Below are 14,585 nucleotides of genomic sequence, written 5' to 3'. Positions count from 1 at the left end.
AGTGACACTGCTTTCACTGTGAAGATGCTTTCATGAACATGTAATCTTTATTTTCATAAACTTTACCTCATCTTCCGGTTTAACCTCAGGAAAGGCCACATAAAAAGGTAACTGGTGGCGCTGATGATTCAGTTGCAAGAACCAAATATAGATTTCACTGTCTTGCATCTGTCAGCCCACCATCCTCAAGGCTATGTTACAGTCTTGTAAAATTAGTGCTACATACTCACCTTCCAAGGAAGAACAAAGAGCTACCAGCTTCTTTAGTCAATGTTGCTACTGAAAATAAAGTGTGCTTTGTGTACTACAGGTCTGCACTAACGAAAAGACACACAGAACAACTACTAAAAATGCATTTCAAGGCTCTCTCACTGCCACTGGGAATGAAAACTCTTTTATCTCCAAGGATACTCCATCATGGGACCGCACAGCCTGAATCCAGGTAAGGCTTTTTGGCACAGGGTACATTCTGAGAGGCACGACAACATAGTTTTCTTCCTTACCTGCTAAATATAAGGTGTCTATCAAAGCAGCCACCATCCACCCCTCCGTACTTCGGAAAGGCCGCCCTGCGGGTCAGCCGTGAGGTAAAGTTAGTGGGCGCCTGGCGCCTCTGTTTTGGCTCAGGACACTGGTGGGGAGTAAAGAGAGAGAAAGGGGGACAGGTGGCAACAGGGTTCTTGCAGCGGGCGTGCTGCTCCCTAAGGTACTCTGTGATTATACTGTCCAGCGTGGGCGGGGAAGGAAGGTGTCTGTCCAGCTGCTTTTTGATAGCTGGGCTCTGGCTGTAGGCGCCATGGTCCGATTTTTGTCGCAACACTCTGATTTTCCTGCCGTTGCAGGGAGACGGCCTCTCCCTGACAAAGCTAATCCTGCCAATCAGAGGAGAGTTGCTGGCGTAAGAAGGGCCTGGAAGGGCAGGTGGACCTTGGGACGCAGACGGCCTTGCCTGAGCGTGGACAGAGGTGGCAGTGGAACCTACAGCAGTGTGGCTACCCAAACGGGCCGAGATGCCGTTAGCTATGCGAGGAGTGCGAGGCAGAGTCACTGGAGAGGCAGCAGCCGCGACAGGGGTGAAGGCAGAAGAGTGAGATGCCGCAGTCATGGGCAGGTCAGCCTCCTTCGTAAGGACAGACGCCGTTTCCCCGAGGCCCTTAGAGATGAGATGGTTCCGAATCAGCAGCAGCAGCTCCTTCTCAGGAAAGGTGATCCTCGACTGGGCCACCACGTCGGCCTTCTGCAGCCGCGCCAGAGAGACGTCGGTGCCGATGAGCAGCGGCTTCCCCGAGACGCGCTCGATGAGCTCGGCGGCGTACTTGCAGAACTTGACGTGCTCGCTGCGCTTGTCCTGCAGCACCGGCTCCTTCATCAGCTGCTGGATCTGGCAGCTGCTGAACAGGGGCAGCTTGCTGATGATCTGCCGCACGGTGCTGCTGCGCGACAGCCCCACCAGGGCCTTGCAGGCCAGCGCCCGGATCTGGTCTGCGTCGGTGATGGGCATCTTCACAGACAGCAACGACAGCAGCACCTTGATGCCGTTGTTGGACTGCACCACGTTCCACATCTTGGCTAACGTGTGCTCGCTGCTCTTGGGGGCCTGAGGAAGCTTTCTACGAGGAGTCCCAGAGATGAATTTCCCGATGCTGGAGATCCGGTTATCTGGGCCACACACGCAATTAATGATGATCTGAAGGGCTGATTTCTGAATCTCAGCATCATGGATGAAAAACTCACCCTCAGCAACTCCAAGGATGATACTAATACCTGGTGAGGGAAAGAAGCCGTTTCTTTAGAAGTCTAAAATTTATCTTACACAAGTTGGTCAGAGAAGTAAGGGAGTCTTCCAACAAATTTGAAGAAAATAGGTACTTCCCTTAATTCCAGAAATTCCTAAGTTCTGCTAACTAGTCTAAGACATATTCTTCTACCTCCCTAGCAAAATGTTTTCCTGCACTGCTGGTCCTCCACCTCATCATCAGTAGGTAGTGTCACACAACCTCTTAGACATGGTGATCAAGCACATCCCAGGAGTAAAAAATCTAAGGGATCTGGACAGAGCAAGATGTATAGACATGCTCTGATTCTTACTGCATAGAGCTCTCCTGTATAAACACTAACAGAGTAAACACTAAGAGGAAGGAAGGGGACCAAGTCATTGAGGACAAAATAATCATATCACAACTTTCAAAAGGAATTAGGCAAAAAAAACTTTAGGGTGACTTTTTTCCCCATAGAATTCCTGCTAGTATCATGTCTGCTTCAGAAAATTGAAACCCTCACAGAATTGGTGTTTGCCTAGAGACTTTTTGTTAAAAAGAAATTGTCTTTTGCCTATATCTAGTATTCTGCCTGCCTTTTATTCTTATTTTCTTAAAAAGAAAAATGAGGCTCCAGTTAAAATAGAAGCCTTGGATCTGATCCAGGCACATCTCACTCATTTACATGCTGAACCTGGAGGTAACCAGTTAGAGCGTAACTCACACAGCAATAATTGTTCCTCTCCCTTACTCTCAAATGCCATATCCTCAGGAGACCTAAATTTCTAAGAAAGAGAGGAAACCTAATAGTCCCATTACAAAAATATATTTGCCTCCACCTGTATTTGATGAGCTCTTGAAAACAAGTGCAAGAGAAAGACCTGCCTCTAAATTTGTAACCCAACCACAGCATTAATCATGACAATTTTAACCACAGTGCACTCTCCCACTTATTTGCATCCTCGACAGTAACTCTGAGTCCATGAATTATTTTAACCCTTGTCTCCCTGTAGGTGAGGAACAGCCAGCCAAAATCCACGTACCAGAAGACAACTGTCCTAAATGTGTAAGACTTAGGATGATATTCAGCTTACCCACAGTGGAAACAGTAGATCCAGCTTCATCTAACACATCCACAGGTTCTGCCAGTTGCAACTGGATTTTAGGAACTACAGTCAGGATGGCCAGTACATCCAAAGCATATCGTACTGTGTCATTCCTGGAACACAGCAACAGAAGAACGTCTTAGAACTGCAAGTACAGAGTTGTTTCAATAACATAAAATAGTATCCAATTTACTTTACTCCAAGAAATGGAGTCAGTCACATCTATTGCATTTGATGGTGCCTTTTGATTTTAGAATGAAAAGGGCTGGTCTCCACAGAAGGCAGTGCTCACATGCACACCACTGCCTGCAGTCTGCTAACATTTATCCCATGTGGCTCACAGGCTCCTAGAAGCATAGTAATCTTGTATTTATAAAAATAAGAATGTTAGGATTTACTAAGGAAAGCATTCTAAATTAGGCTTCTAAATCTGATCTAACTCTACATCTTAGCTGGGAAAACACTGCTGTCCAAAATACTCTGTCACTATGAACTAGGAAGGAAGTTTTTCTGAAATCAAGGGAAACTGTTTAGCAGCAATCTAAACAACTCTGATAGTCAAAAAGAAACCAGTCTAGGCTCCAGTTTAAGAAAGACACAGGTGTGCGGAAGGTGAAAAGGGATGTCCAGCAAGATGTGAGAGCAGAAAAATGCAAAAAAGAAGAGATCTATATAACCTGTGGGGAAAGGTAGGAGTTAACCCAGGCAGCAATTAGGAAACAGCTGCAGAAGGAAAGAAACAGGAGAACACAAACTACCCAGGAGAGTGCAACCTGAGAGTGGGAGGGAGGCAGGGAACTGCAGAAGCAAAACAGATTTCAAAGGCTTTCAATTGAAGTTAGGCAAGGAGCTCCTGTAGGCAGCAGAAATAAGGAGCAGGGAGCCCTGGACCAACTCATTCCAGGATTAAAATATGTTTTGATTTCTCCCTCTCCTTGGGGCATTATATAGCATTTCTCTTAACAAAAAGGTAAACAAAGTTTGAGACAGGTAGAAAGAGGAACAGAACTGTGATGAGGCTTTTCTGAGAAATCAGTGCATAGTAATCAAAGGCATTTTGGCTCTTCAGAAATCTCTTGACATTCCTCTCTCTATCTTAAAATTTTAGTCCTGCTTTCCCCAGAGTTAGCTCTGATAAGCACTGTGTGGCCACAGCACAGGCCCTAACAGCACTAACCAGCATTTGCCTGTTTTAAACACTGTCAGGGTAGAAATTCTGGAAATGTAATGCCCTGCCCAAGAGCCACAAATGCTGCACTCAAACAGAGCACTGCAGCAAACAGCTCACCTTGCATAGTACGTCTTCCAGTTGCAGGCAATGGAAATGAGCTGAAGCATGAGCTGGACACAAGACAGCTTGAGAAAAACCTCTGCTGGCTCCCAGTAGAGCTGTGCTGGTCCATACTCAATCAGGAACTCCATCATCTCCACAATCTGTTCGTGAGTATAGGAGCAGGCCTGCAGGGAAGGGACACCATTAGATCACAAGGGTTACAAACTTGCACATCAAATCCCCCACTGCTGGGATTTAACTGAAAACTGCATCTGTAAGATTAAACTACCACCGAGTCTTGCAGATTAAGTATTTACTTTCTGGTTTATTCCCCAGTTATAAAATAATACAGCAACTGTCACTATAGTATACAATAATAATAAGCTTAACGATAATATCCTTTACAGTCTTAGAAAGCTAAGGCCAACTTAAGAAAAGTTACATTTAATTAAAATTCTACTCTGCCTTTAAGCTACTAATCTAGTACTTACTACACCATCATTCAACATGCATTTACACTAAAATATTAAAAGTTGCTAAAAGTATTTAATTACAGTTTCTAAGTTTTGACTACAAAACATACTGAATAGAAAAATTCCTAGTAAATTTGCCTTTTAATATTTTTAATTATGTGAAAATGCAACAGTTGATATACATTTCTTTAGTTACTCAAAATAAGTGATTTCTGCAGAAGCAACAATTCCCTTATACTTTCTTACTTCAGCTTCTCCAGAAAACCATCATAAATTAAATCAGAAACCACAGGTGAATGTACTTTCTCAAAACCAGCACCCATAAAATCCAGTTTAAAAAAAACCCAACAAACAAACCAACCCAAAACAAACCAAAAAAACTAGCTTTGCAGGGAGAAATCAGGAAAACAAAATCATAGCCAAGACTGGATTATTATCTACCTGGATCTCACGGGTAATTCCTAAAAACAGTGATGTCCAAAAGACATTTCAGTTATCATTATCAAATTAAACTTTTTTCTGAGTTTTTCAGTATTATGTACTTCTATACACATACAGATTTTATCCTTTCAAAGATTCACAGCATAGAAAACCCCTCAAGTATCAAAAACAACCTGTATTTGAGGTTTTGACAGATGGAAAGGGAACCACAGCACATGAGCAGGAGCCTTAATCAGATGTAATTCAGACAAACCTCAAAGGTCCTCTGTATTTTCCTGTTACAATGCCATTCCACATGACAGGAAAGTACAAATAAAACAATGGCAGCCTGCCTAGTTACTGCACTGGCTTCCAAGGGTATCTACGTATGTCTGCAGCTTGGATTCAACTGAGAAATGAACAACCCTGTGAAAAGCCTGCCGTGTGCTCCTCACCTTGTAGGGGGGCTGTGGGTGGACCAGGATGCCGCCCTCGGTGCGCTGCAGCGACTGCTTCACCTGCTCCAGCTTGATGGCAAGGTGAGCCTCGAAGTAGCGGCGCAGCGCCATGCACGTGTGCTTCCCCGTCTGGCGGCTGGCAAAGATCTCATCGTCACTCAGCAGGGCTCCTTGGTCCTCCAGGTTTAAGATCTCCAGAGTGCTTATCTTCAGAAAGAAGTTGGGTGTGGGAAAAAAGGTTTCATCAGCTCAGTCTTCAGGAAAAAAAAGCATCTACAACTGTCAGCTGCTGTCGTACCAAACCCAAACACGCTGCCTGTGCTGTACAGGACACAGAAGCATACTGAGAGCTGAGAGAGTTTCCCTGAACAGAAAAGGGTCTCTGCAGGGGTAAACAGCCTAAACTGAACCATGCCCTCTCCTTCACTACATATGAAGACAGAAATCACAGAATGAACTAGGTTGGAAAAGACCTTTGAGATCATCAGGTCCAACCTATGACCTAACACCTCCTCATTAACTAAACCATGGCACTGAGTGCCACATCCAGTCTTTTTATAAAGATGTCCTGGGACAGTGACTCCACAACCTCCCTGGGCAGATGATTCCAGTGCCCAATTCCTCTTTCTATGGATTTTTTCTCTGACATCCAACCTAAACATCCCCTGGCACAGCTGAAGACTGTGTCCTCTTGTTCTGTCAGTCATTGCCTGGGAGATGACCAATCCCCACCTAACTACAATCACCTTTCAGGCAGCTGTAGAGTGATAAGGTCACCCTCGAGCCTCTTTTTTTCTAGGCTAAAGAAGTCACATCAGTGTAGGTCTGGAGGCAGTGTTGTGCTGAGTACTCTGAGTACTATTAGGCATAATATTATATTATAATATGTGCAAGCCACACAGTGTGCTTGCACCCTGCAGCACTGATGTCTCTGATGACACAGCCCAAGCTGCAGGAGTGCACAGCAACACCCTGCAGACACTGCAGCTTTTCTGCATGAACTTGTGCCCAGAAGATACCGTGGATCCTGCAGCACACACACAGCCATTCCTCTCCTGGAACAAGGCTGTGTTTATCCACATCCACAGGGTGCATGTGGAGTGGTAAGAAACAGCTAGACAACCACTAAATCACCACTCTTTGAATGAGTATTGCTCAACCAAGTGTTGCATCAAAAAAGGATAGAAAGGATTGCATCTCCCAAAGGGAGATTGTCTAGATTGTCTCTAGACAATAATCATAATAATAAAAATAAAAATAATAAAGATAAAAGGATGCATGTGAGTGCTGCTTAGAAAACTCAACCTACCTCTCCATCTCTTGGGAATTGAGGAAGAAAAACCCCAAACAAAACCAAAGAGAAGAACAGAACTCTCCACAGCTGCACTTACAGGGTGCAAAACCTGCCAGCAAACCCCTGTTCCCCACTTAGAGGCACAGCCCTTACCAGGTTAACCAGGCGTCGCAGCCCATCGTGCCTGTCAAAGAGCTCCAGGACAGCGCGGAAGGAGAAGCAAATGGAGAAGAACATGGTGGCGTGGCAGCAGCCCGAGGCGTGGGAGCACTCCATCAGCCACAAGGTGTAGTTCACCACATCTGAAAGCACATTATGGGGGTGCATGCACACCTAGGAAGCAAAAGAACATGATTGAGGAGGACTTCAAACACATTGCTCGAGAGATTTGGTCCAAGGAGAATGAAGACTCTTTGAGAAGCAGAGGACAAGTATCACTTATTCCCAGCTTGACTTGGGACATCTGAGATATGAAATAAAAAGTCCCATTTCCAGACCAGTAAAAAAAGCTGCTGTTAGAGTAATAAAGAGTATGATTTGGCAATGTAGGACTAAAACTTGGCCCATTCCCAGAGCAAAGCACAATGAATTCAGCAGCCTTAGTGCAGTATAATTCCAGAGAGTCCTTCTCCATACCACTTCCACATATCCAAAGAATGCTTCCCTAGAGGCAGACAAGTTTCCATGGAGGAAACACAAATTCTGCTCAGTCTAACCATATGCTATGTTGAGATACTAGCAAACTCTGGCAGCACTGATGCCTAGGGGAATTGAAAGAATTGCCAAATGCAAGTCTAAAGCCTGACTTTTGTGTGGAAACAGACAACTAATCTGGTCTTTTCTTGTTTTCAGACCGTGCCTCTGAGATGTGCAGACCATGTGCTCAGAACTGCACTTTTGCATTTGCCTGTTTACTTCTTCTGAGGAGGAGCTGGGAACCCTCTGTCAGGGTCAGTGACAAGAGGAACTGAAGTGCTGGCAGCAGCTGCTGTGTGCCAAGTTCAGAGTTTTCCATCTCTTCTCTGCTGGTGTTGGATGTACTCAAAGAACACAGTGCTACCAGCTTCAGACCTGACGTCTGCCATGGACAACTTGACAAGGGACTGCACCATGAAGCTGCTTCCTCTGAAATCCAAAATGTACCACAGACACCTGCTCTACCTGGTATCTGAACACACTGGGGATAACATCTGGCAGAACATCTGGAACCACACAGAGAAAAACAATCCCAGGTGTAGTAGTCCATTGGAACAGACAGGAAAAGAAAGGCAAATGAAAATGAAGGAGTTTTTTGTTGGGATTTTTTGAGGGAAAGAGGGAAGAATAGAACGAAAAGGGTGATTTAAGTATTGGGATAATGCTGACAAGGTCTTCAGTTAATTCCCTAGGAACTGAAATCCACACCCGTGAAACAAAACACTGTTAATCATGTACACACCTTGAAACAATACACTATTGTTCATATACCCCCTAATGCCTCTGCATATATCAATCATCCACATAAACTTGCTTTTAAGCTTAGGAGATGTTTATTCACTGTTTGAACACAGGCAGAAACACTGAGAAATGATGGGAATCACTGCAGTTACAGTACAAGAACAACTCTTACCCTCTCCATAGCATCTTGATTGTATGACAGGTAATACAAACACATGGACACTCCTGTTGCTGCCATGGAAGGACGAGGAATCTCCAGCAACTTTTGCACTCCTCCATGAGCAACAAACTCCGTAGCAAACTTGTTGTGCAGCAGCAGTGATGCCAAATGCTAAGGAATCATAAAAGCAGATTAGACTAGGATTCTTCAAACTGTCATCAATTCCATCCTCATCCTCTAGAAAAACAGACTTGTTTTTCTGCCTTTGTTTAAGGCAGAAAAAGTAACTGCTCTGTGTTTTGTGCATCTCACTTCCTCCTCCCATTACATTTAATCCAGAATGTAGTATTTATCCCAATAACAACACCAAAAGAGGCACCACCACTATTTTTTACACATCTTGCAAAAGAAATACAAGAAAAGCAGAGCAACTCAGAAATTATCCAACAAGCCACCTTAAGGTCTTTCTGTTGTCTTCAAATTCACTCACTTTCTATTATCACTACTATTTAAATTTCCATTCATACTTTGATTATGAAATACTGCTGACATAAGAAAATTTACAGAATGAGGTGTAAAGGCAATTAAAGGGAAACTTGCAGCTGCACTGCAAACTGCTTTTCTGTATTACCTACACCTTAAGAGGAAACAGTAAAACCACTGTAAACCCACTCTACTCCCAACTGAAGTAACCTACAGCAACTGTAGGAACACTGCTCCTCCAAAATAAATTCTCAGACAAATGACAAAGATACAGAGAGGAAGACTCTAGAGGGTAAGAGGCAGAGAAGTTATTGTGAAAGAGGGGAATAATTCACAAAAAAGTTTAACTTGTGCTGATGCACTGCAGGTTTGGCTTGAATAAGGGTATTTTGTGTGGCTTTTTACCTTGGGGAAGTACCCCTAAAGACTACTCACACAAAACTAGTATTTCAACCCTGAGCTCAGAGATGTCATGCTGGGGCCTCTGGGAGTAAAGATGTTTTATGCTTCTTACCCCTCACAAGTGTCCTTTGAGATGGCAGGCAGTGGAATAACTCAGGAATGCCATCTAAGGGCAGCAGGAACACAATCATTTGACAGAAAAAGAACTTTTATCATCTTCAAATAGATAGATGAAAGGTGAACTTAATGGCCTTTCCTGCACAATTAAGATATTTTTATTCCCTCTTTCCATTCCTGTTTTTTCATTTGAAGTTTGACACTTAAAAAACCAAAATTGCAATGAATTTGAGTGGAAGCCACTTCCAATCCAGGGAATGCTGCAAGACACCAGCCTAAAGAAGATGAGCACTTGCCCTTGACACATAGCAAGCATATTCCACGTTTTTACAATGTTTATGGTATATTTTATATATTATGAAAGTAATTTACCTTAAGGGCTTCAAAAGTGAGCAGCACATCGTTGGTTCGCTTCAAATCAATGTAGTACATCATCAGCTCCCTTGACCCCAGTTGCATAAAGATGGGTAGCAGCTGAGAAAAATAAAAATGGGACACTAGCTGAACATTTCACAAGAATTACAAGGTCTCTTATGGTTTATACTCTCTCAAACCCCCAATTTCCCCCTATTAGCAGATACCTGTTATGAGAGGTCAGAGGTAACCAGCTCCATCCATAGGAAGCAATAAAGGTTAACAGACCTCTTGTAATACATCTGCTGACTGCAGCAAGGTGCATGGCAGCTGCCACACGGAAATCTTAAGACTCTCCTCCAAGTGCGGCTATGGAAGTCCACACAGAACCACCCTGGAGAGAGGCTCCACCTTCCATCTGTGCAAAGACAACTACCCAACAACTGAACAGAAAAAACAGGAGAGCAGGGCAACAGACTAAAACCCTTTGTATCATTCTTTGTAACACCTTTATGCTAGTCATTCCTGGTTTTATAGCCTATTACTGCTGGCATATGAAGCAATCCAGTCTGAATGTGGGGTGTTAGGGGTGATGGTTTCCCTGGCTCTCACAGAAACAAGGCACACATGTGCATACACAGAACATCTACCACAAAGCATAACTGTGTTGCTTTGTTCTGTTATAAATTAAGGTAAACCACAAAAAAGAAAAAAAACAAGCAAACAAACTCCACCAAAAAAAAAAAACACCACACCACACTTTGGGTAAATCACAGCCACATTATTTTGTCCAGTAAAGTAATATCAGTTTTCAAAAGCATCTGCATAACACAGTCCTGCCACTTCTCCTCAGAACTACTACAGAGGTTACGCAAACCACTTCATTTAGAATTTCAAGTTGATTATTTCCTCAGACTTTTACTTGCGGAAACAGAAAAAATGTCTGCACTTCAAACAAAGCTCCATGGAAGCACCAAATTTAGCAGAAACATAGGATAAAATCCCGAGTCATGCTCCAACTACCAGCTCACACATCTGCTAGGTTCAGGTTTGAGTATTACACACCAAGTAATATTCAAACGAATGACTTCATCAATTTAGAAGTCATCAACAACTCAGGAAAAGTTAGCAATCTTAATGATGACAGGAAATATCAGAGAGTGATATAACACTTCTGTCGCTTTTCCCCCACAGTTCCACTCAGCTTTGCACAGAAAATCAGAGCACACAGTGCTTCCTCCCACCTTCATATGCTCACCTCTTGGTACTCCCCCAGGGGAGTCAGGTATTGGAGAATCAGCCTCTGCTCTATGGCAGGAGTCAAGGGGTAAAGTGTGTAATTAGAGCCAATCACCCACAGGGACATTTCTGACCAGCTGCTGTTGGACAGTTCGACAAACACGCGCTCTGGTTCCGCGGTGGAGAAGCCCAGCTTCTGCTTGGCCTTGCGGAAGCCGTCTCTTTCGTGCTGTTTCCCTGATTTGCCTTTCCTCAGTCCCCCATCATCCAGCTTTGCAGCAGAGTTTACTCTGCTGCTGGTCTTATGACTTGAATCGAGATGAAAGGAGATCTCCATATCACCAGAAACCTCTTCTTGCTCTCCATCTACTGTCACCTCCCCATAATCCATATCCACAGCCTCCTCGTCAAGGGGCAGCAGAGGGTCTGAGGGCACTTTCCGAGGACTGGGGCGCTTGTTTTCCTGCTTGGTGGTCATTTCAGTCACCTGCAGCTCTCGTAGCCGACGAAGCACCAGAGCCACCTGTGGCAGAAAAGCAGCGCTCATGAGAACACACTCCTTGCTTTGATCATGCCACTCACCTCAGCCATGTTTTCTGTTATCATTGTATAACCCCTCCACAGCAGAAAGTGCTGAATGTGCTGTGGTGTACATTAGCCCAGAGAAATAACTTCAGAGTGAGCGAGAGAACTCAAATCCATTTTGCTACAGCTACTTTCATTCTCAAATGTCACCACCATGTCTCCCATGCGAGAGGGAAGTGGCTGGAAAGCCATTAGGAGCAGATGAGCTACACTGGTGCTAACAGAACCAGCTTGCAGCATCTTTCCACCATCTCTGCCCAGCCTGAAATAAAGGCAACATTCCCTCTGGAAGCAGCAGCTTTGGTAAACTGCAGTTCCACAAAATCAAAGGTCATGCTTTCACTTGTAATGTTTAGAAGAGAAGTCATCACAATTTCAGCAGAGCTGTCTCCTTGTTGACTTACCTTCATTTAAAGGTCTGTCTGGTGGGCAAATCACAGTGTGCAATAGCTCTACAGGTAGAGCTTCTGAAAATTCCTCTTTAAGAAAAGTATGAATACGATTCTCATTAAAAAGTGAAGTATTTGACTTCTTAGGTTTCCACTGGCATTTTGAATACAAACTGCTGTTAACAGAATAATCAGGCTGCATGCTCCAACTCAGTCAGGAAAGTTTGGAAACCGTGACTCTTACAGATAGGATTACAACCACTGTAAGACTCATATATTAACCCATGAATGTGAGCTCCCCATAAGTAAAAATTATAAAGAGGTAACTGTATTCCAAAAAAGGAAAGTGATTGAGAGTTCATTACCAATTGTGAGTTCTCATCCCTGTAATTTGCAGCAATGTCCTGGTTTTCCATAGCTCCTCCCAACAGTCCCGTTGCATATGTCCTGAGGGGCTGATCAGCCTCTCGTGCCCACTTAAACAGATTTTCGACTATGCCCTCCTAGAAGGGAGAAAACAAGAAACCAACTCTAACAGTTACATCTCATCTTTAACTTCAGTCCCAGTGAAAGCACCTGCTGGGAAGGGTTCTCTCATCTCGAGGGAGGAGGAGGAGGAGAGGGAGGAGGAGGAGGAGAGGGAGGAGGAGGAGGAGAGGGAGGAGGAGGAGGAGAGGGAGGAGGAGGAGGAGAGGGAGGAGGAGGAGGAGAGGGAGGAGGAGGAGGAGAGGGAGGAGGAGGAGGAGAGGGAGGAGGAGGAGGAGAGGGAGGAGGAGGAGGAGAGGGAGGAGGAGAGGGAGGCTAAAACGTTAAGCTGCATTAAACTATGCCCAGGCATCAGATATTTGGATTTGCACACCTGCAAAAAGTGGCCAGTCAAAGCACTTCCTAGGAAGCAGCGAAAAACTACAGGTATGAATTAGTCCAAACAAACAAGCCCAAAGTTCCAGTCAGTTTCACTAACAAAAGTCTCCAGCAATTTAGCAAATTTCAAAGAATCTGTGTTCAAATTACATCAAATAAAATGAAATTTAGCTAAATTTAAAACAGACAATTAAAAAGACAGTGGTTTAGAATGAAAGATTGTTTCCTCTAACTTGCTACTGTATTTGGAAACATAAACAACAATGCATCATTATCATGACAGAAATTTGATAATTTGAAATATAGGTTCAGTACAATAAAAAAATTAGTGAAAAGTAATGATGAAGAGACACATTCTAACAGGAACTTTCAGCTTACAGAGTTTTAGACTTGCCTATTATACATTTAAAGACAATTGCATTATTATTGCAAAGCTCTTATGTAATATAGGACATTTCTGACTGGTGAGCTGTGAAGTCCCTTGGTCGCTAGAGGGCCTCTCTGTGACGAGAACAGCACCCTCCTCCCAAAGCCTCCCATGTACAGCAGCCGTAGGCGCCGGAACAGAGCTCTTGATATTCTCAACTCCAAAGGAAAAAAGTCCCTAAGTGCAAAACTTAACTTCATTTCAGTTTACAGACAGCTTTGGTCTCTGGAAATAGCTATATTCTCCTTAAATGGGGAACCATTATTTTGGTTTTGTTTTTTGATCAAGGCTTCCCAGCCTCAGCTTTTGGACAGATCACAAAGAGCTCAAATTAAATTAAATCTTTCACAAAGGGAGCACATAATTATTTTCTTTTATCATGCTTTAGAATTTATATGCATATTTCCAATAGTAGAGAAATTAATTTAGAACTTTTATATAAAGCACTACCTCACTTCCAAACTTCAGAAAAACATTAACTCTTACAAGATGAAGAAACTGTGGCTTGAGGGAAATTCACTTTTTCTCCTCACTTTCCACTCTGTGTGCATTCCTCAGAACAACTAATTTGTCAACATGCTGAAGTCTGATTCAGCTGTCCATCACAGTTCCAGATAATCCCCACAAAGCTTGTGGATTTTAGACTGCTTAGTTAAAGTATGACTTCCTTATCACTTAGCTCTAGGAAAGCCATGGCTCTGCCAGAGCTGGGGATTACTGGGCAAGTCCTCCATGTTCTACACAGCCTGCTCCTTTCACAGGCCTAAAAAGTAACAATTCAAATTATAACAATTCCCAGAACAATACATTAAAATCCAGCTCCTCTGTTTGAATCAGCCACATCACACTTTAAAAAGCTATGAAATACCCAAGATTTGATTAATTGAACAAGCCAAGAGCAAAAATCCCCAAATCATTACTAAGACTGAACAGATTGTCTCTCAGACACAGGATTTCAATGTGGCTTTTTACTGGTTTCTCCTTTGGGAAGTCTTGTTGGAGTACAAAATAAAGCAAGCTTAAAACCCAAGCTTCATTCCAGGTTGGTACCTTTTCCTGAAAGACAACAGCTGTTTCCAGTCCCGGCATGATGTCCAGCAGAAGTCTGCAGGCAGCAGTGTTCAGTGGAGGTTCTCTGCTTGTCATCACATAAGCATTCACTAGCTGGAGAAGATCAGGAACAGCACCGGGTTGAAATTCAGCTCTGACCAAACCCAGAGCAGTGAAAGCCTTACGGCTCCCACAGCAGCAAAGCAATAAAGTGAGGAATGCCAGTCTAAGCCCTGGATCTCAACACAACCAGCCCTTAGCCTGTTCCCTCAGTGCCTTCGAAGCTGAAATTACTTC

The 14,585-nt window shown here is 43.6% G+C and overlaps 1 protein-coding gene across 2 annotated transcripts in view; it reads right to left on the bottom strand.

The window, feature by feature from the left end:
- The window catches only part of DCAF1 (DDB1 and CUL4 associated factor 1), a 321,374-nt gene that overhangs the window by 295,861 nt on the left and 10,928 nt on the right, over window positions 1-14,585 (bottom strand). For both annotated transcript variants that reach the window (XM_063411931.1, XM_063411929.1), the window contains exons 5-14: window positions 14,289-14,402; window positions 12,313-12,450; window positions 10,993-11,496; window positions 9,753-9,854; window positions 8,391-8,549; window positions 6,935-7,114; window positions 5,485-5,694; window positions 4,152-4,321; window positions 2,852-2,976; window positions 504-1,764 (exon numbers count right to left, since the gene is read on the bottom strand). In XM_063411931.1, coding sequence (XP_063268001.1) covers window positions 504-1,764; window positions 2,852-2,976; window positions 4,152-4,321; window positions 5,485-5,694; window positions 6,935-7,114; window positions 8,391-8,549; window positions 9,753-9,854; window positions 10,993-11,496; window positions 12,313-12,450; window positions 14,289-14,402 — 2,963 coding nt within the window. The remainder of the gene's footprint in view (window positions 1-503; window positions 1,765-2,851; window positions 2,977-4,151; window positions 4,322-5,484; window positions 5,695-6,934; window positions 7,115-8,390; window positions 8,550-9,752; window positions 9,855-10,992; window positions 11,497-12,312; window positions 12,451-14,288; window positions 14,403-14,585) is intronic.

This window comes from Prinia subflava, chromosome 14 (assembly GCF_021018805.1).
Source record: "Prinia subflava isolate CZ2003 ecotype Zambia chromosome 14, Cam_Psub_1.2, whole genome shotgun sequence".
In the NCBI taxonomy this organism is placed as follows: Eukaryota; Metazoa; Chordata; class Aves; order Passeriformes; family Cisticolidae; genus Prinia; species Prinia subflava.
The sequence above is the reverse complement of the archived record's forward strand: the minus strand, read 5'-3'. Positions and strand labels throughout refer to the sequence as shown.